Source organism: Ovis aries, chromosome X (genome assembly GCF_016772045.2).
Source record: "Ovis aries strain OAR_USU_Benz2616 breed Rambouillet chromosome X, ARS-UI_Ramb_v3.0, whole genome shotgun sequence".
NCBI lineage: Eukaryota > Metazoa > Chordata > Mammalia > Artiodactyla > Bovidae > Ovis > Ovis aries.
The window spans coordinates 128,714,935-128,738,582 of NC_056080.1; the positions used below are offsets into that span (position 1 = coordinate 128,714,935).

A 23,648-nucleotide genomic window follows, 5' to 3' on the forward strand; every position below is an offset into this window, starting at 1 on the left:
AAGCATCTGAATGCAGAGTTCCAAAGAATAGCAAGAAGAGATAAGAAAGCCTTCTTCAGCGATCAATGCAAAGAAATAGAGGAAAACAACAGAATGGGAAAGACTAGAGATCTCTTCAAGAAAATTAGAGATAGCAAGGGAATATTTCATGCAAAGGTGGGCTCGATAAAGGACAGAAATGGTATGGACCTAACAGAAGCAGAAGATATAAAGAAGAGGTGGCAAGAATACACGGAAGAACTATACAAAAAAGATCTTCACGACCCAGGTAATCATGATAATGTGATCACTAATCTAGAGCCAGCCATCCTGGAATGTGAAGTCAAGTAGGCCTTAGAAAGCATCACTACAAACAAAGCTAGTGGAGGTGGTGGATTTCCAGTTGAGCTGTTTCAAATCCTGAAAGATGATGCTGTGAAAGTGCTACACTCAATATACCAGCAAATTTTGAAAACTCAGCAGTGGCCACAGGACTGGAAAAGGTCAGTTTTCATTCTAATTCCAAAGAAAGGCAATGCCAAAGAATGCTCAAACTACCGCACAATTGCACTCATCTCACATGCTAGTAAAGTAATGCTCAAAATTCTCCAAGCCAGGCTTCAGCAATACATGAACCATGAACTCCCTGATGTTCAAGCTGGTTTTAGAAAAGGCAGAGGAACCAGAGATCAAATTGGAAACATCCACTGGATCATGGAAAAAGCAAGAGAGTTCTAGAAAATCATCGATTTCTGCTTTATTGACTATGCCAAAGCCTTTGACTGTGTGGATCACAATAAACTGTGGAAAATTCTGAAAGAGATGGGAATACCAGACCACCTAACCTGCCTCTTGAGAAACTTTTATGCAGTTCAGGAAGCAACAGTTAGAACTGGACATGGAACAACAGACTGGTTCCAAATGGGAAAAGGAGTACACCAAGGCTGTATATTGTCACCCTGCTTATTTAACTTCTATGCAGAGTACATCATGAGAAACGCTGGACTGGAAGAAACACAGGCTGTAATCAAGATTGCCGGGAGAAATATCAATAACCTCAGATATGCAGATGACACCACCCTTATGGCAGAAAGTGAAGAGAAGCTAAAAAGCCTCGTGATGAAAGTGAAAGAGAAGAGTGAAAAAGTTAGCTTAAAGCTCAACATTCAGAAAAGGAAGATCATGGCATCTGGTCCCATCACTTCATGGGAAATAGATGGGGAAACAGTGGAAACAGTGTCAGACTTTATTTTTGGGGGGGCTCCAAAATCACTGCAGATGGTGACTGCAGCCATGAAATTAAAAGACGCTTACTCCTTGGAAGAAAAGTTATGAGCAACCTAGATAGCATATTCAAAAGCAGAGACATTACTTTGTCGACTGAAGTCCGCCTAGTCAAGGCTATGGTTTTTCCTGTGCTCATGTATGGATGTGAGAGTTGGACTGTGAAGAAGGCTGAGCGCCAAAGAATTGATGCGTTTGAACTGTGGTGTTGGAGAAGACTCTTGAGAGTCCCTTGGACTGCAAGGAGATCCCACCAGTCCATTCTGAAGGAGATCAACCCTGGGATTTCTTTGGAAGGAATGATGCTAAAGCTGAAGCTCCAGTACTTTGGCCACCTCATGCGAAGAGTTGACTCATTGGAAAAGACTCTGATGCTGGGAGGGATTGGGGGCAGGAGGAGAAGGGGACGACCGAGGATGAGATGGCTGGATGGCATCACGGACTCGATGGACGTGAGTCTGAGTGAACTCCGGGAGATGGTGATGGACAAGGAGGCCTGGCATGCTGCGATTCATGAGGTCACAAAGAGTCGGACACAACTGAGGAACTGAACTGAACTGATTCAATAAATGGGCCAAAGAACTAAATAGACATTTCTCCAAAGAAGACATACAGATGGCTAACAAACACACGAAAAGATGCTCAACATCACTCATTATCAGAGAAATGCAAATCAAAACCGCAATGAGGTACTGTTTCACGCCAGTCAGAAAGGCTGCTATCCAAAAGTCTACAAGCAATAAATGCCTGGAGAGAGTGTGGAGAAAAGGGAATCCTCTTACACTGTTGGTGGGAATGCAAACTAGTACAGCCACTATGGAGAACAGTGTGGAGATTCCTTAAAAAATGAAATAGAACTTCATTATGACCCAGCAATCCCACTGCTGGGCATACACAATGAGGAAACCAGAATTGAAAGAGACACGTGTACCCCAATGTTCATCACAGCGCTGTTTATAATAGCCAGGACATGGAATCAACCTAGATGTCCATCAGCAGATGAATGGATAAGAAAGCTGGGGTACATATACACAATGGAGTATTACTCAGCCATTAAAAAGAATACATTTGAATCAGTTCTAATGAGGTGGATGAAACTGGAGCCTATTATACAGAGTGAAGTAAGCCAGAAAGAAAAACACCAATACAGTATACTAACACATATATATGGAGTCTAGAAAAATGGTAACGATAACCCTGTATGCAAGACAGCAAAAGACACACAGATGTATAGAACAGTCTTTTGGACTCTGTGGGAGAGGGAGAGGGTGGATGACTTGGGGTAATGGCATGGAAACATATATAATATCATATAAGAAATGAATTGCCAGTCTAGGTTCTATACAGGATCCTTGGGGCTGGTGCACTGGGATGACCCAGAGGGATGGCACGGGGAGGAAGGTGGGTTCAGGATGGGGAGCATGTGTATGCCCATGGTGGATTCATGTTGATGTGTGACAGAACCAATACAATATTGTTAGGTAATTAGCCTCCAATTAAAATAACTAAATTTAAATTTAAAAAACTATATAATACCAACTGTGGTTACAATCAGAGTGTTTTCAGAGATATACTATTAATTCTCTGGCACCATACCCGTAGTGTTTCAGATGCTGAGGCACTTTTAGTTGCACTGAGATGCGGGACATACTTTATAACAGTAATTATTCCCTGAATTGCAGTGAGCCTTTGTTCCCTATACTGCAAGTCTTCAATCTCCACCTTCACTTCACTTATAGCTGTCAAAAGTGATGCAACTGCAAAAGAGTAATTCCAAGGAAATTGTAAGTATTAAAGAACTGAAATGAGAAAAATAAGAATTAGATTTGCAATGTAATTTCACAACATGAAAATTATAAACTTGCTAATAACTTAAGTATATGAGACTTTATATGTGGCATCCCCTTAGGTGATGTTGGTAAAACTGGCAAAATATATTTCAGTTAAATCGTGATACAGTCTTCTAGTCTGGTGTCTTAATCTGAAACAGAAATTTCACATATTGAATGTAATTTATATATCATACTTCAAACTATAAAGTGTTGCTTAGCCATTGCATAGAAGCACAGATGTTAACATTTTCTATATTCTGTATATAGCATATACTACATATTGCTGGCATTATGAAGTATAGAAGGATGCCAATATTTAGCTGATGATAGATCAGTATTTCAAAGTTTCTTTTTTTTCCAAACCTGTGCAATTATCCCACAGCTTTTCAAAAAGAATATATGCTAAACTTTTCAACTATCATATTTTAATTCTACTAAAATAAATTAACATTGTCTCTCATCAGTACTTATTCTGAATCTCACTAATTTTGATATCATTTTTATTTACAGGTGGAGCCTCAACCGTGTTATATCCAATACACAGTCATCCACAAGTTTTGCAATACACATATCCGTAAGTTTTGCAAACCTGCAGATACAAAGAGCCAACTGTAATCACTGTATATCCCTTATGTAAGGCATTTGAGCATCTGCAGATTTAGGTATCCATGGGGCTCCTTACCAATCCCCTATAGATACCAAGGGATATCTATGTATCATTCCATAAAGTGGCCTAATATAGTTGTATCTTGATATCAAATTGTCCAATGTATCCTTTCATATGTTTAATTTAAATAATATTATAGGAGTTGGGATCTACCAACTCAGATTTTATCTCAAAGACCTTAAATCAAGATATTATCTCCATTTAGTCAGTCTATATTCCTTTTTTCTTACAGTCTAATAAAATAAAAATATCCACCTTTATGGGACATATGTTTTTATATCTTGATAAAGATCAAATTATTAACAGTGAGTATTGCTACACTTTGGTCTACTCAAATTAAAGAATAAAGATGACTAAATGACAAGGCATATAGCATACATATAGCATGTAATCATAAACGACTAGTAATTTCATCAGTACCTTTAAGAGAACTACTATACTTCGAAAATTTCTCCGGCACTGGCGGATAGGGGTAATATCCACCCATAACAGCATTCTTCACTTCGCCAGAATCGTTCTTCGCTTTAACCCACTGAATAAAGTTTTTTACCTTGGCATCATCGTTATACGGCTGGCCTTTATGACCTCATTGCATGAAGGGTAAAAATAAGGAGAAAATAAAATCACTGTAGTAAACTGCCTGGACTTTTTTGTGTATAAAAACATTTTAATATAAGATCAATCTTATGTCACCAAGAAAAGAAGTCAACTTATTCACTATGTAGCACATAATTATACTGAATATGCATATAAAATTATCAAAGATGGTAAATAAATCCTAACTCTAGAAGGAAACCGAACATATTACAGTTTCTGTGGACTACACTGTAGCTGTCTGTAGGATATCAAAAAAAAGCCAGAAGAAAAAGAAAACTAATAGTCTGGACTTTTCTAACTATCCAACTGGTTAGCATCTTCTTAGGAAACCAATTTTTATGTATTAACCTGAAGGTATGATAGCACATATGAACTAAATTTTCTGTGAATATAGCTCAGCATTTAAACTCATGCTTTTGAAATGTACTTAAGTGTCATTTACATCTGATATTATTAGTATGTATTAGATCTGATATTACTCATATTTATAAAATGAGGTATAAACAAAGATGTGTATTACATCCTTCCTAGGACTCTTCTTTGACAAATTTCCTAATTACCAAGATGGTAGCATTCTAGTAAGTAAAACATTTCACAGTACTCTCTCACTCATCTGATTTTTTTGCCCACATTATCAGAGAGAATGGGAAAAAAAATAAACTTGTAGATAAGCAGTGAGACTTTGCTTGCTATGTAAGTAAAATGCAAGTCTGAGGACCAAAATTTAACATACATTTTCATTTTAACAGTTTAAAACTACTGTTAGTTGAATCCTTATTGTGATACAGGGCCAAACAGTCTTCAATCTGTGAAGCCATTTATGATTATCTAACTTAACATTAAGCAGGAATTAAAGTTAACTGAAGGACATAAAATTCCTCAGAAAGTCAGAAAATTGTTGCTTGAATTGTAAATCATCTCGAAGCAATAGATTTCATAGGCTGTATATTCTTTATTGAGGCCTCCTGGTGGCTCAGATGGTAAAGAATCTGTCTGCAATGCAGAAAACCCAGGTTTAATCCCTGGGTTAGGAAGATCCCCTGGAGAAGGCAATGGCAACCCACTCCAGTATTCATGCCTGGAGAATCCCATGGACAGAGGAGCCTGGTGGGCTAGTCCATGGGGTTGCAAACAGTCAGATACAACTGAGCAACTACTGTGTACACGCACACACATATTCTTTGTTAAACCAATATTATAGTGAAGGAGTTCAAAATAAGCCTATCTTGTGGTTGAATGTTATAATAGAAAATTTAATTTAATGAAGAGAAAATATATTAGATTTCCAATTAAATATATACAAAGAAATTGCTTACCAGTAATAAACATGTGACTCTCATTTGTAGTGGTGAGGTAAAGCAGTTTAGGTACTTGATCATCATTTCTGACAACTTTCAGCTGTGTACACATGAAATATGTCACTGAAGGAAAAGAAAATATTTATGAAATTATTTATGCATTTCAAAGGGAAATACCTAGATCACAATCTAACAGAGTGCTTCTCAAGTTTTACTGAACTCAGGAATCACGGGATAATTGGTAAAATGTAAATTCAGATACAGTAGTTTTAGTGTGGGGCCTGAAATTCTTTGCTTAGTGAGATCTTAGCACTAGTGATACTACTGTTGTTAGCCCTTTGACCACACTTGGAGCAACAAGGATCTAACACTTTTCCTTTAGGAAGTATTAATACAGCAGCTGCACATAAATGAAGGCCCTGCTTGCTGGACAGTTGAAGAGTGAAAGTCTTTTAATTGGCCACACAACTGAGTGTGAACCGTTATTTCCTACAGAGAAAAAAAAACTGAGCTTCTCCATGTTTTCACTGATTAACCCAATCTAACCTGATCCCTGAAATTACTCTCACTCTTTCCATCAGATAGGGCTACACACTATTAATGTGAACTTGTTTATGCAAGTGTTTTAATTGTGTTTATCTCAATTAGACTTTAAATCTCAAAGACAGGGCTTCTACCATGTATTCTTTTCTGTTGGCTTTCCTCACCAACTAGATAGACTAAAAAGAATCCTTGAAAATGAGGTTATCATGTCTTCAGATTTCAACCACTTTCAAAATTTATCAACTGTTTTGTAACTATCAGGTTATTTAGGAAGAGTTTACTTATGCAAAAATATCTTTAAAATTTTAACTTACTATGTGCCAAAACAGTTGTCTTACAAATCAGGAAATGAAGAAATAAATATAAATACTTGCAATTTCCTGTCAACAGTAAGCTCTCATTTGAGAATAAATATTTCCCTGGAGCATGATAATATCTATAAATTTATTTCCTGTATCTCTCATTTACTAGTTTTTTATTTTGGAGCAATGAAAAGAAATAAAATCTGTTCAAATGACTAAGAATAATTCTCTTTATATTGTTTTCCATTTATTTCAAAAACTATACAAAGATGTGAGTATTCATGATTAAAGATGCTGACATAAGAATACTAAAGAAATCTCTAATTCTAAGTTCATGGTTGCTAAAAATAAGACATTTGAACCTAACACCTTCTAGCTGTTTAAAATCTCTCTTGACCTTTATATCCTCACCCATAAATTTGTAAAAACATCACCTGTTTAAAAGGTAACTATAAGTACAAAATTAAGTAACATCTATGAGCAACTAATATATAGTAAGCAGCGAAAAAGTTTTCCCCTTAGTTCTTCACTCTCCTTAATGAAAAGTAAAAAAGGTGGCCCTGGGGCCAGCGGTGCCCCAGCATGCACACACCATGGGCCTTCCACAGCACCATGTATCACCAAAGCCTGTGATTCTGAGCACACACACATACAAAGTAAAATAGATGCCCTACTACCAAAGGATTCTGGTACTGTTCCAGAAGATCCTTAGTTATGTTCTTCATAGGCCTCAAGCTTCCTTAATACTCACCATTTATTTCACAGTTTTTTCCTTCACTCTTGGTCAAAAGATGAAAATGAATAGTGATTGTTGCCAACTCTTGTACTAGAGTAAATCTCACGAAGCTTCATATAGACTTTTCTTAAAAGATATATTTCATGTTTCCGTAAGAAATAGAATGTGACTACATGGCAAAATTTCTGTGAAAGATCATTTGCCAAAACATGTGTCAGTTAGCTATTAAAACAGCTATAGTGGCTAAACAGAGAGAGGGATCTGGCCATAAAACCCATCTAAATTGTCATGAGCGATCATCACTATCAACCATCTATGCCCTGAGAGAAGTTATATGAAAGGTCATAGCCCCACTTACCTTGGAAACCCATACCTTGGTTTTGGTCAAAATTCTCTTTCTGCTCTCCCCTCCAATCATAGTTGGGGTAATGTTTAGTTCTATTCATATACATATATTTTAAAATTTTAATCTCACAAGCATAAGGTGGATTTTAATGAGGTAATATCTGAAAAGTGGGTAATACCATTTTACAATAGAGAATAAAGGGGTAGCAGAAGAGCCCTGTATATGGTCTCTAGGTCTCCTGATGTTCTACCATTTCTATGTTGTTGCTGATCAAAAAAAATATATGTAGTCAAGACTGGGAATTTCCCCAATTTTGGCAAGCATTTAACAATCCGTATTTCATTCATATACTCATTTGGAAAACAGCTCACCGCATCTAAAATAGCTTTATGTGACAAATTCAAACAAGGAAAAATTTCACTGAAGTTGTTATAAGAAAGTATTAAATATATTTTTCCTCATCAAAATAGGTTTGTAGACTAAGTTGTTACATAAAATACACAGTAGGACATACTTAAATGTCTTGAAATAAATAAAAGTAGTGGAAAAAATACCTATGTATATGAATAAATATAAGGGGAAAAATCAACACCAAAGTAAGTAAAATATTGACCAGGTGGTATAACACCATTAACCTAATATTAATTTCATACTCAAATGACATCATACTTACCACTGTCATTATTTAATTACATAGTTTCCCAATCCTCTACCAGATAATTCTACATTAGTAAAGTCTTCATTGTCTTAAATGGGGTCTATTAATTCAGTTTCCAAATGGATACAAAGTCTATGCTTTGGTTTCACAGAATTTCAACCTTTTATGTCTAAAATGCTAAAAGTGAGAATTAATAAGAGCACCTGTTTTCTGAAAAACTAGTTTCAATCCCAAATTCTGAATAGAAAACCAGAAGACAGTTAATATCTACAATACCACTTATAATATTAATATAGAAAAAAATTTATATGTGCTATCAGACTGCTTGAATTTGCTAGCTCAGTATCATGGCATTCTGTAAGTTAGTATACTCTACTATTTTTTTTTCAGTTATTGCTCCCATTTCCAAATATAAAATGTTAATAATATTTTAACTGAGTACTTGGGTAAATATGTTCAAAGATTTCTGGCTGAGATGTTGAAAACAGCTCCACTATAAATGGTTGTTCTGAAGTCAAGTCAGCAATGTGAATCCAGCAATATGACCAAAAATCTTCATGGCTACCTATATGGATAGAATATTAGAATAAATGAAGACAATGGATTATGTACATATGAACACAGAATTATTCACTGAAATACATTTTATGATTTTCAATATCATAAGCTTACCCTTCTTTTTTAACCGCTGGACCCTTCCTACAAAAACCAAAACTCCAATAACATCACAGATACAATTATTTGGCATCTTATCCAGTTCTCATCTAAAAGAAGAAAAATTATTAAATAGATATTTTATTTTTAAATAGCAAAAGAGCATTCTACAAATATGAATGAAAATGCATATCTATTTAACTGCTACACCATAATTTGGGGTAGATTTTGAGCAAATTATAATACCTTGTTTCAGTGAGTAACAGTGAAAATTAATATTTGAGATATTTTGCAAGAATCTATTTTACCTCATAACAAAACGGTGATTTAATTTTGACAATCTCCATTCTGGTTTCACCTTCTTTTCTGGGATGATAATTATATTAGGAAGATCTCGAATATTCAGGCAGATTTCTGAAAAAGAAATATATTACTTTAATATGATATACATATAAAATAATATACACATGTATATATCACACAGCAAAAAGCAGATTGAATGCTTTGAGTCCACCACTAAACCTAAGAACTAGATCATTTTCAATAGCTTTCTTCTATCTATTCTGACATTATCACATCCACTCATCTTTGTGTTTCACTATATACTTAAATTTTTTAAAAGGTTTAAAAAAAATCACTTAAGTGTTTTTGCCCAAATAGTACACTATTTGGATTTGTTTTTGAACTTTAAATGAATGGAGTAATACCATAATGTACTATTCTAGGGCTACTTTTTTCCCAACTTAAAATTATGGTCTTAAAATTCATTCATGCAGCTGCACGTAGCATTTTTTTTTCTCATTTCTACTGTGAATAATGTTTCAGGGTGTTGATATACTACAATTCTATTTACTTTTCATCATATTGCTGGACATATGGGTTATTTCCAGCTTTTGTCATAATGAACAGTCACTATGAATTTTTTTTGACATATCTCCTTGTACACACAGGCAAATATTTTCTAAAGTATTATATCCAGAAGGGAAAACCTGGATTATAAAATATGCAAATGTTCCACTCTATACGATGAAGAATTCGCTCAGTCGTGTCTGACTCTTTGCAACTCCATGGACTGTAGGAGCCTACCATGCTCCTCTGTCCATGGGATTTTCCAGGCAAGAGTACTGGAGTGGGTTGCCATTTCCTTCTCCAGAGGATCTTCCCAAGCCAGGGATCGAACCAGGGTCTCTCACATTGTAGGCAGATGCTTTACTGTCTGAGCCACCAGAGAAGTCACTCTATAGGATAATTCCAAACTATTCTAAAGTAGTATTTATTAACTCCTCACTTAGTTTATTAATATTATAAATATTTATTAATATTTACTAAATATTAAATATTAAACTATTAACAGTTTCAGCAGCAATGTGCAAGAATTCCATTGAGCCACATCCTTTCCAAATTTTGATTCTGTTAAATTTATTTAATTATTTTGGCTGTACCATGCAGCATATGGAATCTTAGTTCCCTGACCAGGGATTGAACCTGTGACCCCTGCAGTGGAAGCAGAGAGTCTTAATCTCTGGACAGCCAGGGAAATTCCTAACTTTCTTATTTTTTGTCAATCTAATGATACAAAATGGCAATTTGTTGTGGTCTTATTTTGTACTTCTCTTACTACTAATTATGTTCAACAACATTTCATATACCTATAGTTCATTTATGCATCCTCTTTAGTGAAATACCTCCTAATATTTTTGAACATTTTTTCTACTGGATTGTCTTTTTCTTATTTGTATTAGTTCTTTATATATACTGAATACCTTTGTTGATTATACTATTGCAAATATCTTCACCCAGTTTTTGAATTTTTTGGGGTGTCTTTTGATGGACAAAAGTTCTTAATATTTGTTTTATCCTTTTAAAAATATTTTATTTATTTATTTGGCTGTGCTGGGTCTTAGTTGCAGCATGCAGGATCTTTTTTACCTGTGGCATGTAAACTCTTAGCTGTGGCCTGTGGGATCTAGTTTCCCGATCAGGAAAAGAACCTGGGCCCTCTACACTGGGAGCGTGCAGTCAGCCATTGGACCACCAGGGAAGTCCCACAAGTTCTTACTTTTAATGTAGTTGAGATTATTAATCTTTCTTTTATGGTTACCATTTCTTTGTGCTATCCAAAAGATGCTTCCTTATCCTAAAGGCAAACATACTTTCTATAAGTTCTTCTAAAAGTTTTGCCTTTCATATTTAAGCATTTGATATGTCTGGCATTGATTTTTATAGGATGATATAGGAATATAATGTCATTTTTTTTCTCTTAATATTGTATGCTCAGTTGTGTCCAACTCTGCGACCCCATGGACTGTAGTCCACCAAGTTCCTCTGTCCATGGAGTTTTCCAGGCAAGAATACTGGAGTGGGTTGACATTTCCTCCTCCAGGGGATCTTCCCAAACCAGGGATGAAACCTGCATCTCCTGCATTGGCAGGCAGATTCTTTACCACTATGCCACTATTACCCTTAATAGAATTTATCGAAAACTCTTATTTCATTTACATTTTCTGTCCTTAAAAGTTTCTTCGTAGCAAGTTCCTTTCCTTGCTGACAAAATTTGTAATAACAAACATTAATTTCAGATATTAATTTGATTCTAAATATTTCCCAGCTCATGTGAGCCTGAAACTCACTTAGCTTAATTTCTTTTGTATTTTGAATTGTTTGGTTTGTAAGCACTTACTTTTATTTAAGCTAATTAAATACAGCTCTTTTACAAATCAACCAAGGCAATGTTATCCAAAGTCAAAGATACATACACACACAGAGAGACCTCAGTTCTTATTTTAAGATTTCAGTCCTGAGTCAGGTTCAGCAATGTAAAACCGATCAGTTTACAAAAGAAGTTGCATTAAAATTGGGTTTCTGACAGATGAAACAAGTAAAATTCACTTGGCTACATGGCTAAATATTTGCAGAAAAAGCATTTAGGATTTCTATTTACTTTGGACAAGCCAACTTCTAGTTTACTCCCTCTAAAATTTACATTTTAAAAGACAGCAGAGATGAGCCGTCCTGAGAAGACCAGATAGGACACTTGCATCTCAAAGATACAGGCAAGTTCTTCCTAGGATGACTTTGTTTCCCCTTTTAGAAAATAGTTACAAGCCTCTTAAGATAAACATGGAGGATTTGGGAAGTGGTAAAAGGATTGGTGGGTTTGGGATTAATTTTGGAGCCACCCTTCTGGTCCTGTAAAGATTACATTTGTAAAACAAGTTTTTTTTAAAAAAAAGAATTGTGTGGCTACCTCAATGAAACTGAAGGACTGACATACCAATTTACCTATGTTGGAAAGGTTTACTTTTCCTTTTCTAGCTTATGGAAGAAGGCCTCTTGGGAAGGCTCAGAGGCAACACTTAGCCTCCTGTAAATCAGTCTGGACCAAGGGGGAAAGAGGTGAAGGTAATAGAAAAGATAGGCTGAGGAATCCACCTCATAGTCTTGCCAGGAAGGCAGCGGCCAGGGAAAAGTGGGCTCAGTGTTATGCTTGAACCAGATGTATCTGGCATTGCATGGAAGTTGTCTTGTTGGGGGTGGATACCCTAGTAGCCTGGTCCATTCTGTGATCCCCCTTATCCTGTCAAGGGAGTCTTCAAGCAGTAGGCACCCTACTGGCTTTTAAGTGCCTGACCTGTGCTTGCACAATTTTAATTGGCCTGGTTCTCTACTTAAGGCAGAAGGAAAGGAGAGCCTTCACTTGCTTGGGTAGCAGATACTGTGGCACAGTGGGCTGCAGGGCCTTTGGAACACACCAGAGAGTAACCCTGGCCAGAGTTCCTCAATTGCTTCCACAGCCACTTGCCTGTTCGCAGGGATCTGAGGAGAAAGAAACAAGAAAACGTAGAGGAAGCCTTAGAGGAAGCAGTTAGTACCAGATGTCTGTGCGTTACCAAAGTAACCAGAATAAACCAAAACCTAGCCAGCCAGCTGCTGCTGCTGCTAAGTCACTTCAGTCGTGTCCAACTCTGTGTGACCCCATGGACGGCAGCCCACCAGGCTCCCCCGTCCCTGGGATTCTCCAGGCAAGAACGCTGGAGTGGGTTGCCATTTCCTTCTCCAATGCATGAAAGTGAAAAGTGAAAGGGAAGTCACACAGTCGTGTCCAACTCTTCGTGACTCCATGGACTGCTGCCCACCAGGCTCCTCCATCCATGGGATTTTCCAGGCAAGAGTACTGGAGTGGGGTGCCATTGCCTTCTCCAGCCAGAGAGTCACATTAACATGGCTTCCCAGTTCCATCAGACCTGTGACCTTTGTCCAAAAGGTCAGAGTTTTCAAAACACATACATACAAACACACAAACACAGAATATCCTAGGAAGACCACATAGAACATTTACATCTCAAAGACAGAAATGCAAGTTTCCCCCTAGAAAGCCTTTCTTAAAGTTTTATCAAGTTTTTTTCTCCTCATTGGATCATAACCATAGGTCTACCAATCACTTAGGATTTTTCCTAGGGGACTTGGAGATGGAACCTTAGAGGAAGCAATTAGTACAAAATATCTGTGTACTCAAAGCAAACAAACCAAACCAAATCACGCCAGCAGGAAGTTACCCCAAAAAAGCAAATGGCAAAGAGATGCCCAGAAATTCAAAAAACCAAATGGCAAGAATGCCCCAAATGTGACTTCCAGGTCCCACTAAGCCTGTGACATTTGTGCAAAGCAGCACCTTGCAAACTGGGTGTCCTGTCTACAGGGAGAAACCCCTGAACTAGAACTGGATCCGTTCCTCAAATGGAAAACATCAAGAGACCTCGAGGTGCACCTTGGGGGGTCTCAATACACCAGATGCCCTCTTTCTGATCCTCCAATATTTAGTGTTTTCTCAAGAGTTAAAGTTAGGGATGACACAGAAAAGAGAGGTGTCCTTAAGGTGAAAGAAACTGCTAGGGCAGCCTCTCCCCCATTCTCTGCTGCATCCTTGAAGGTCCACAGCAGAGTCTGTGGGTCAGGTATGACCGGGGCTTTGCCCTATGGCAGAAGTTTCTGGCTTACCCACCCACCAGCTGGTCAGCACCAGTCCTGGGACACCTCCATACCAAGCAGCTGCTGCTGCTGCTAAGTCGCTTCAGTCGTGTCCGACTCTGTGCAACCCCATAGACAGCAGCCCACCAGGCTCCCCCATCCCTGGGATTCTCCAGGCAAAAACACTGGAGTGGGTTACCATTTCCTTCTCCAAGCAGCTAGCCCTGCAGTAACCCAGGTCCACCCACCAGCAGGTTGGCACTAGCCATGGACGCACTCGACAATCCCATCCCTTGCCCAGGGACTGGCTTCCACCTTCCAGTGGCCAGCAGCCTCCATACAAGGTAGGGTCTGGCAGCCAACCAGGCCAGGGGCTGCCCTGCCTATCAGCATGTCCACAGTAGTCATTCACAATAGGAGGGCTCACACAACCCACATAGGAGGCACCCCTAAGCACATAGCCCTGGTGATCCATGCTTATATGGTCAATTAATCCATGACAAAGGAGGCAAGAATGTGGAAAAATAGCCTCTTCAATAAATGACATTGGGAATATTGGACAGCTATATGCAAAAGAATCAAACTGGACTACTTTCTCACACCATATACAAAGATAAAACTCAAAATGGATTAAAGACTTAAATGCAAGACCTGAAACCCTAAAACTTCTGAAAAGAAAACAGAGGCAGTATGCTCTCTGACATTGATCTTAGCATATATTTTTGGATCTGTCTCCTCAGGCAAGGGAAAAAAACAAAAGTAAACAAATATGACCTCGTCAAACTTTTGCAAAGCAAAGTAAATTATCAACAAAATGAAAAGAGAGCCCATTGAAGGGAGAAGGTATTTACAAATGATAATTCAATAAGGGGTTAATATCTAAAATAGACAAAGAATTTATACAAATATTAAAGAAAAAAACTAAATTAAAAGCTGGGAAGAGGACCTAAATAGATATTTATTTTTCTTAGACAACACAAAGATGACCAATGGACATGAAAAGATGCACAACATCACTAATCATTAGGAAACTGCAAATCAAAACCATAATGAGATACCACCACACACCTGTTAGAATGGTTATCATCATAAAAGACAACAAATGACAGATGTTGGCAGGTATGTAAAGGAAAGGGTACCTTTGTGCACTGTTGGGATTATAAACTGATGCAGCCCCTATAGACAACAATTTAGAGGTTCCTCAAAAAGCTAAAAACAGAACTACTATATGACCCAGCAATTTAACTTCTTGCTATTTACCTGAGAAAACAAAAACACTAATTCAAAAAGGTACATGCACATCAGTGTTCACTGAAGTGTCATTTACAATAGTCAAGATATGGAAGCAACCTAAATGTTCATTGACAGACTAATGGATAAAGATGTGGTGTGTGTGACACACACACACACACACACACACACACACATACACACACACACTGGAATATTACTCAGCCATCAAAAATAATGAAATCTTGCTACTTGAAACATGGATGGATCTAGAGGATATTATGCTATGTGAAATAAGCCAGATAGAGAAATATAAATACCATATGGTCTCGCGTATGTGTGGAATCTTAAAATATATTCAATAAGCGAAATAAAAACAGACTCACAGATACACAGACTAAATCAGCTGTTGCCAGGGGTTGGGGGATGAAATAGATGATGGGAGTTAAGAGGTACAAACTTGCAGTTATATAAGTAAGCCAAGGGGATGTAATATACAAAAGAAGAAGTTATAATAACTTTATAAAAACATTATAACTTTCTTTGGGGACAGGTGGTCACTAGACTTATGGTGATCATTTTGTAATGTATGCAAATGTCAAGTCACTATGTAGGACACCTGAAACTAACATACTGTACAGCAATACAGCAACTGTGTTGTGCTGTGCCTAGTTGCTCAGCTGTATTCTACTCTTTGCAACTCCATGGACTGTAGCCCGCCAGGCTCCTCTGTCCATGGGATTCTCCAGGCAAGAATACTGGAGTGGGTTGCCATGCCTTCCTCTAGGGGATCTTCCCAAACCAGGAATCGAACCAAGGTCTGCTGCATTGCAGGATTCTTTATCATCTGAGCTACTGGGGAAGCCCAAGAATACTGGAGTGGGTAGCCTATCCCTTCTCTGGGGGAACTTCCCGACCCAGGACTCAAATGGGGGTCTACTGCATTGCAGGCAGATTCTTTACCAGCTGAGCTACCCAGGAGGCCAATACAACAACTATATCTCAATAAAAAGCTCTTATGCTTTTAATGGATTTTATCTTCTTACTAGGTGGTGCAGTGGTAAAGAACTGACCTGCCAATGCGGGTTTCATCCCTGGGTTGGGAAGATCCCCTGGAGGAGGGTATGGCAACCCACTCCAGTATTCTTGCCTGGAAAATTCCAAGGACAGAGAAGCCTAGTGGGCTAGAGTCCACAGGGTCGCAAAGAATCAAGACACAGCTGAGCACACAGGCACTCACGCATCCCCACATTGGCAAGGGCAGCCTGTACAACACTGAACAGAAATAGTAATAAAAGACCATCAATGGTCCCCATTTTACAAAGGAGTGTTTCAGGACTTCCCCAGTAGTCCAGTCATTAAGACTGTGCCCTTCCGCTACAGAGGGCTCAGGTTCAATCCCTGGTTGGGGAATTAAGATCTGGTATGACACAAGGCATGGCCCCCCAAAAAAATTTTGGAGTGTTTCTAAATTTTCCCCTTAAGAGTTGTGTTTGTTTTCATTTTGTTTTGCAAACATCCTTTATCAGTTATGGAAAGTTCCTTTTCTTGCTATTTTCTTTTTAAAATTTATGAATGTGTGTAAAATTTTAGCAAATGACTTTCAGGGCTCTGCTAGGACAACCTTCTTTAATCTATTAATGTAGAAGTGACACTTGTCTGTTTTTGTAAGTAAAATCAACTTTGCATTGCTGGAAAACAATACAACTTAGTCACAATGTGTAATCACTTTTTTAAAACATATAACAATTCAGTCTGCTAACCTTCAATTTTGTATATCTGTATATATGTTCATAGCTAAAGGTAGCCTTTAGTTTTCCACATTCATAAAATTCTTATTTGGTTTTGATTATCAAGGTTATATTGGTAGCAAAGAATAAGTCAGAGAGTATACCTTCTTTCTTTATTCTCTGGAAATTTTGGAATGACACATTCCTTCAATGTTTGCTAGAATTTGCCTATACAATGATACCTGCCTGGTGGGTGGGTGGTGGGTGTGTGTGTGATTATTTCAAACCTCTGATTCACTTTAATAGTCATAGAACTATCTGGCTTTCTTATTTCTTTAGTGTCAATATTTTTCTAAGGATTTGCTATGTAGCAAACAAAGATTAAACCAGAATGAAGATGACTGCTTTCTCATTTTGCCTCTTACCAAACATGTGACTACAAAATTCTCTTTTACCTTTTCATATATGAGTGAAGAAAGTTTATATTACATGGTATTACCTTGTGCTTAGAAAATAGTTTGCATTTTACAAACCACTTTCATAGCCATAGTTACTTAGTTATACTCAAGGTCCCTCCCAACTCTAAAATGCTAGGATTTCAAATGAATTAAAAACTTCCTTCACCCCAAACCCTAAACACTTAAGGTTATTACCTCAAAATGTATTATGTAATACAGTCTGAAAATCTCAAGACTTTAAAAGGTTTATCATTTGTGTATGTGAACTGAACACTATTTTGTATAAGATAGGACAGAACAATAAACAAAAAGGCAATATACAAAAATCATACATTGCCAGCAAATATGTCCTTTTTTTACAACAGAATTTTCAGCTTCACAAGCTTCCATTTATTTAGTTTCTTTAAAATTACATTAGTTTCTGTAACTTACAACGATGTGTGTAAGCATGAAAAAATAAACCAAGCTAAATTACCCCAACGGTTTGTGTTCCAACATCAACACCTAGCAGGCAGTGATAGTATCACAGATCCTTATTTCTGTACTGACCAAACTGGCCCTCGTTGCGTACTCTTTCTCATGTATTCTCTCAGAATATTTAAACTACCCTGTTCTTATCCCTAACCCTTACTTACGTTTTCTCCAATTCAACCCATTCTCCTACTCTCCAGACCATTCACTCTTTCCTCAACTACATTTCTGTTCCTTTCCTCTCCCCTTCCAGTCATCCTTTTTTCTTACCGTTTACTGTCAGCAGTCTTTCATGTTCATGTAATTTGTTCATCTTACGTATCTGTTACCCTGTTAGGCTAATTATTTTTTTTAATTGGAGGATAACTGTTGTGTTGGTTTCTGCTGTAGAACAACATGAATCAGCTATAAGTACACATATATCCCCCACTTTCCACTCCTTAGGTCATCACAGAGGACCTCGTTGAGCTCCCTGTACTATACAGCAGCTATCTTTTTCACACAGAGTAATGTATATGTTTCAATGCTACTCTCTTAATTCGTCCTACCCTCTCCTTCCCCTGCTGTGTCCACAGGTTCTCTATCTATGTGTTAGATTAATTCTAAGGGTAGAATTCTATATTATTTATCTTTGTGTTCCCTGTGCCTACCACAGTTTATAGAGCTTTTTTGTTTTTCCCTTTAAAAGATGATTAATCACATTGAGATTTTTAAAAATCATAGATCAATAGTTTTCAACCCTGGCTGTACATTAGAATCCAACTGAGGAGTTTCAGAGATACAACAATGTGTGGTCCCCTCCTAAAAATAAGTATTAATAATTCATGGTCATGGATCTTTAAAGCTCCCCAAATGATGCTAATGTATCAGTAGTATTGAGATCCACTTATACAAGAACACTAGGCAAACTATGGCTTGTAGATGGCTGCCTGTGTTTTGCAAATAAAAGTTTTACTATAATACAGCTATGCCCATCCATTGACATGTTATCTTTGGTTGCTTTCACTCAATAAAGACAGAGCTGAGTTGTTGTGAAAGAGACTATACTGCTTATACATCCTATAATATTTACTATTCAGCTATTTATAGAAATAGCTCACTAACCTTTGATGAAGAGGGAAAAAGTCCTGTTACTTATTAAAAAGGTGTGGGATAACAGAGACTGATGCTAACACTGATAAGTAAAATTGTTCTAAAGACTAAAAGGTGCATTTTAAACATGTTCTCATTAAAGTTCCCATTTTAAAAATGATTTCTATATTTGTAATTATTCAGTTAAAAGTATAAATAGCTTTGCCTAGTGGGCTGCCGTCTATGGGGTTGCATAGAGTTGGACACGACTGAAGTGCCAGCAGCAGCAGCATATCTTAAAAAGAGAGTTTATATTATGAAAATCTGGCCCTATAATTCTATGTAGCAGAGGTAGCATAGAGCTCAATTTCACTTTCACTGCTATGTTTTAATAACTATTATCTACTGACCACATGCTGTCTATTGTCCCACTTTCCGTATGTTTTTAAGGTTTAGAAGCAGCTATTAGTACAGACTCATTTCTAGATTTGTCCACAGCCACATAGAAACTGTGATTGAAGTTAATTTTCTTTATATCAGAAAACACTGTATTTAGTAAAAAGAACACTAGGTTAGGTGTCAGGAGAACTAGGTTTCAATTTTCACTATGCCAGCGATCAATTATATGACATCAACGAAGTCACTTACCTTATCTGCTATTGACAAAGAAGGTCTCAATTTTCACTAAAAAGCAATTTTGTCACTTGGAGATGCATGGTTGTGGGAAAGAATTTATAAATTGGCAGACACAATAATACACGTTTAGAATTAGCTTCCTCTTGCCAGCTTTCACTACGTTTTCTTAATTAAATATCAACAGCAATCAGTTTATCTTCTCCTATGATAAAGAGTAATGGACTAGTGATAATGGACTAGTCGTATCAAATTAATTAATATCTTGTTCACCCAGCCAGATTGATGTCTATAGCCGGTAGACACTAATACAGAATCATACAAAATTGTCCTAAATATATGTTTCAGTAAACAGTGAACAAAGGCTACATTAGCTGAACATTCTTCATGTAATTAACCCTAATAGGTCAGCTAGGGAGTTCAGAATACATAGAAATACAGGTCCAGTATAAAACTATGACAAACCAAAAACAGTGCTTAAAACTGTTGACTGATGTGTCCTACAATTTTCAAAAATGGAAATTCAAAGAAGTCATATCCACACCTTAAGCAATCACTTAATATATTAATTCTAATGTTCCCCAAATATTAAGGATGATGCCAAGATATCAATACTGTGATTTTAATACTAATTAGGAAGAGTCCTTTCAAGATTACAATAACTGGCAACATTTGAATACTGATCATAAGTTATATAACATTATTATATCAACTTTAAATTTCCTAGTTTTGATAACTATACTGTGACCTGTGACTGTGTAATAGAATGTTCTTATTCTTAGGAAATAGAGAGTAAAATATCACCAAAGTGTTTAGAGGTAAAGGGATATGTATATATGATGGCTGCTGCTTACTCTCAAATGGTTCAGAGGTGAGATCTATCTATCTATCTATCTATCTATCTATCTATCTATCTATCGTGGAGAAATGATAAAGTAAATGTTGCCAACTGCTGAATCTGTGTGAAGGGCATACAGGAGTTCTTTATACTATTCTTTCAACTTCTGTGTAATTTCGAAATTATTTCAAAATAGAATGTTGACAAAAGCCCTTTGAAATGGCACCTTGAAGTAACAAAAACTATATTCGAGTCACTAATTTAATATTTTAATACAAAAATGAAAGAAAAGAAAAATAAGTAAATCCAACGTGGCACTCATTCATTAATCAATAATAAAAATCTCAGATGCTTTTCCTTAATAAATGAATAAACACACTTATTAAGTGATTGCTCAAAATTTTTTTATGGATAAAGGAATTTAAAGGTTTGTCAGGCTCTAACAGCTTCAGTAATTTTTAAGTTCTTTTGACTGATATGGTACTTTGCAAATTTATGCAAACAAAATACTGATAAAATAACAAATTCACTGAATACTTAACCCATTGTAGAAATTAGTTTGATCTGTGGATCCACAGGAAGAGGCTGCATCCTGAATGGATAACTCTTTTTAACAGAATAATTTTGAAGCAGAAGAACTAAACCAACATGCAGACTTTTGTACCACTCAGGACACAGGGTATTCCACATAATCACAGACACTGTGCTTGAGCTGCCAGCGACTTCCAAAAAGGTCTAGGAAGAAAAAAGTAAAAGCATATATTTTTACCTAATAAATGCATATTTGTTACTTTAACCTACATGGTGTTCAAATTTTATTTTTTAAGAATGAGGAAGCAAAATTATAGGAGAACCACTGAATAATTTATGATGTAATATGACAGACTCTGTAATGATGAAAAGTTATGAATGAAGAACTTTTAGAAATTTGAGAAAATGCTGCTGCTAAGTCACTTCAGTCGTGTCCGACTCTGTGTGACCCCCATAGACAGCAGCCCATCAGGCTTCCATGTCCCTGGGATTCTCCAGGCAAGAACACTGGAGTGGGTTTCCATTCCCTTCTCCACTGCGTGAAAGTGAAAAGTGAAAGTGAAGTCGGTCAGTCGTGTCTGACTCATAGAGACCTCATGGACTGCAGCTCACCAGGCTCCTCCATCCATGGGATTTTCCAGGCAAGATTACTGGAGTGGGGTGCCACTGCCTTCTCCGATGATATATGACATAGTTATACGTAATATATGATAGGGGACTTCCCTAGTGGCTCAGCGATAAAGAATCCACCCACCAGTGCAGAAGACACGGGTTTGATCCCTGGGTCGTGAATATCCCCTGGTGAAAGAAATGGCAACACACTCCAGTATTCTTGCCTAGGAAATCCCATGGACAGAGGAGGCTGGCAGGCCATAGTTCATGGGATCACAAAGATTTGGACATGACTTGGTAACTAAACGACAACAAATACATGATAGGAATGCACATATGCATATATGTGGTATATATGACATAGATATGCTATCACAGACATATGCATATATGAGAGATACATACATGTATGTATATATATGATCTATACATGCAAAATGGGGGAATAAAACACACTAATATTAACAGTGATTCTCACTGAGTGGTAGGATTTGGGTTGGTATCATTTATCAGCTTTATATATCTTTATACACTTTGCAAATTGCCTAGAAGTATGTATGACTTTTATTATAAAAGCTTAGCAAAGCACTCAAAATAATTTTTGATAATGTGGAAATACAGTAAAATGTTAAGTTTAAAAAAAATGGGACAGAAATCAGCATCATATGCACAGTCAAGATAACAGAGAAGTGTCAGATAGATTTGACAATTAAGGTCTCTATAGTGAGTGACCAGCTGAAGAAAAGAGCCAAATTAATTGTGTTGAGAAGTGAACAGGAGGCAAGGCAGTGAAAACAACTAGTGTAGACTGCTTCAAGGAGCTTGCCAGAAGGAGAGAGAGAATACAGGTATCCTGACGTCAAAGATTGTTTTCCTTTTTTAAAATGGAAAATTATACTATATATGTGGGCTTCCATTGTGGCTCAGGGGTAAAGAATCTGGCTGCAGTGTAAGAGATGCAGGCGACACAGGTTTGATCCCTGGGTCAAGAAGATCTCATGGAGGAAAGCATGACAACCCATTCCAGTATTCTTGCTGGGAAAACTTCATGGACAGAGGACTACAGTCCATGGGACTGCAAACAGTTGGACACAACTGAAGCAAGTGAGCATGCCCACAGAGACTATATATTACTAATATTTATATGCTGGTATAGAAATCTCAGTAAAAAAGGAAAACATTGAAGATCCAGAAAAAGCTATGAAGGAGACTAGCTGGATCAAGGAAACTAAAGAGCACTAATACAGAAATAATTCCTTTATGTATAAGAAACTATATAGAAAAATACCCTGAAATATATATTAATGTTCATTATTTACATTACTAAGTTGAACTTTTAACATGTTATTTAAACGTAAATTATCCTAATGAAGATATCAGGTCTGCAAGTTATAATTTATGATTGATAAATTAACATTTAACATCTTATCACAATTCATACTTGGTATGGCTCAATCATCTTTTTATCAGGTTTTCTATAGTATTGCAGTCTTGATTTATATAAGATTCTCACAAGCAATGGAGGAAAATTCTTTGTATTAGACCACATCATCTCAAGGTGAGAAAGGGAAATTATTTTGGTATCTAGAATACAAAAAAGAAAAAACATGTCATAGTAATTTCAAAATTCTATTTTATTAGTTAAAAATGGTACCCAGAGCAGACCCAAATCAACTCCTTCTCACAAGCTAAGCCAGTCTATATACTTCTCACATACAAAACTTAGCAATAAACAGTAACCTTAATAATAATGGTTAAATACATATATATATGTGTCAGTTCAGTTCAGTTCAGTCTCTCAGTCGTATCCGACTCTTTGCAACCCCTTGAATCGCAGCACGCCAGACCTCCCTGTCCATCACCATCTCCCGGAGTTCACTCAGACTCACATCCATCAAGTCAGTGATGCCATCCAGCCATCTCATCCTCTGTCGTCCCCTTCTCCTCCTGCCCCCAATCCCTCCCAGCATCAGAGTCTTCTCCAATGAGTCAACTCTTCCCATGAGGTGGCCAAAGTACTGGAGTTTCAGCTTTAGCGTCAGTCCTTCCAATGAATATTCAGGACTGATTTCCTTTAGGACGGACTGGTTGGATCTCCTTGCAGTCCAAGGGACTCTCAAGAGTCTTCTCCAACACCACAGTTCAAAAGCATCAATTCTTCGGAACTCAGCCTTCTTCACAGTCCAACTCTCACATCCATACATGACCAC

At 37.1% G+C, this 23,648-nt stretch overlaps 1 protein-coding gene across 1 annotated transcript in view; it reads right to left on the reverse strand.

Annotated features, from left to right (window-relative positions):
- RADX (RPA1 related single stranded DNA binding protein, X-linked) overlaps positions 1 to 23,648 on the reverse strand; it is an 85,837-nt gene that overhangs the window by 43,184 nt on the left and 19,005 nt on the right. Inside the window, 8 exon segments of the mRNA XM_027963492.3 lie at positions 2,855 to 3,020; positions 4,183 to 4,347; positions 5,676 to 5,780; positions 8,685 to 8,807; positions 8,915 to 9,006; positions 9,205 to 9,310; positions 20,838 to 21,030; positions 22,880 to 23,022. Of these exon segments, the coding sequence (XP_027819293.1) occupies positions 2,855 to 3,020; positions 4,183 to 4,347; positions 5,676 to 5,780; positions 8,685 to 8,807; positions 8,915 to 9,006; positions 9,205 to 9,310; positions 20,838 to 21,030; positions 22,880 to 23,022 (1,093 nt within the window).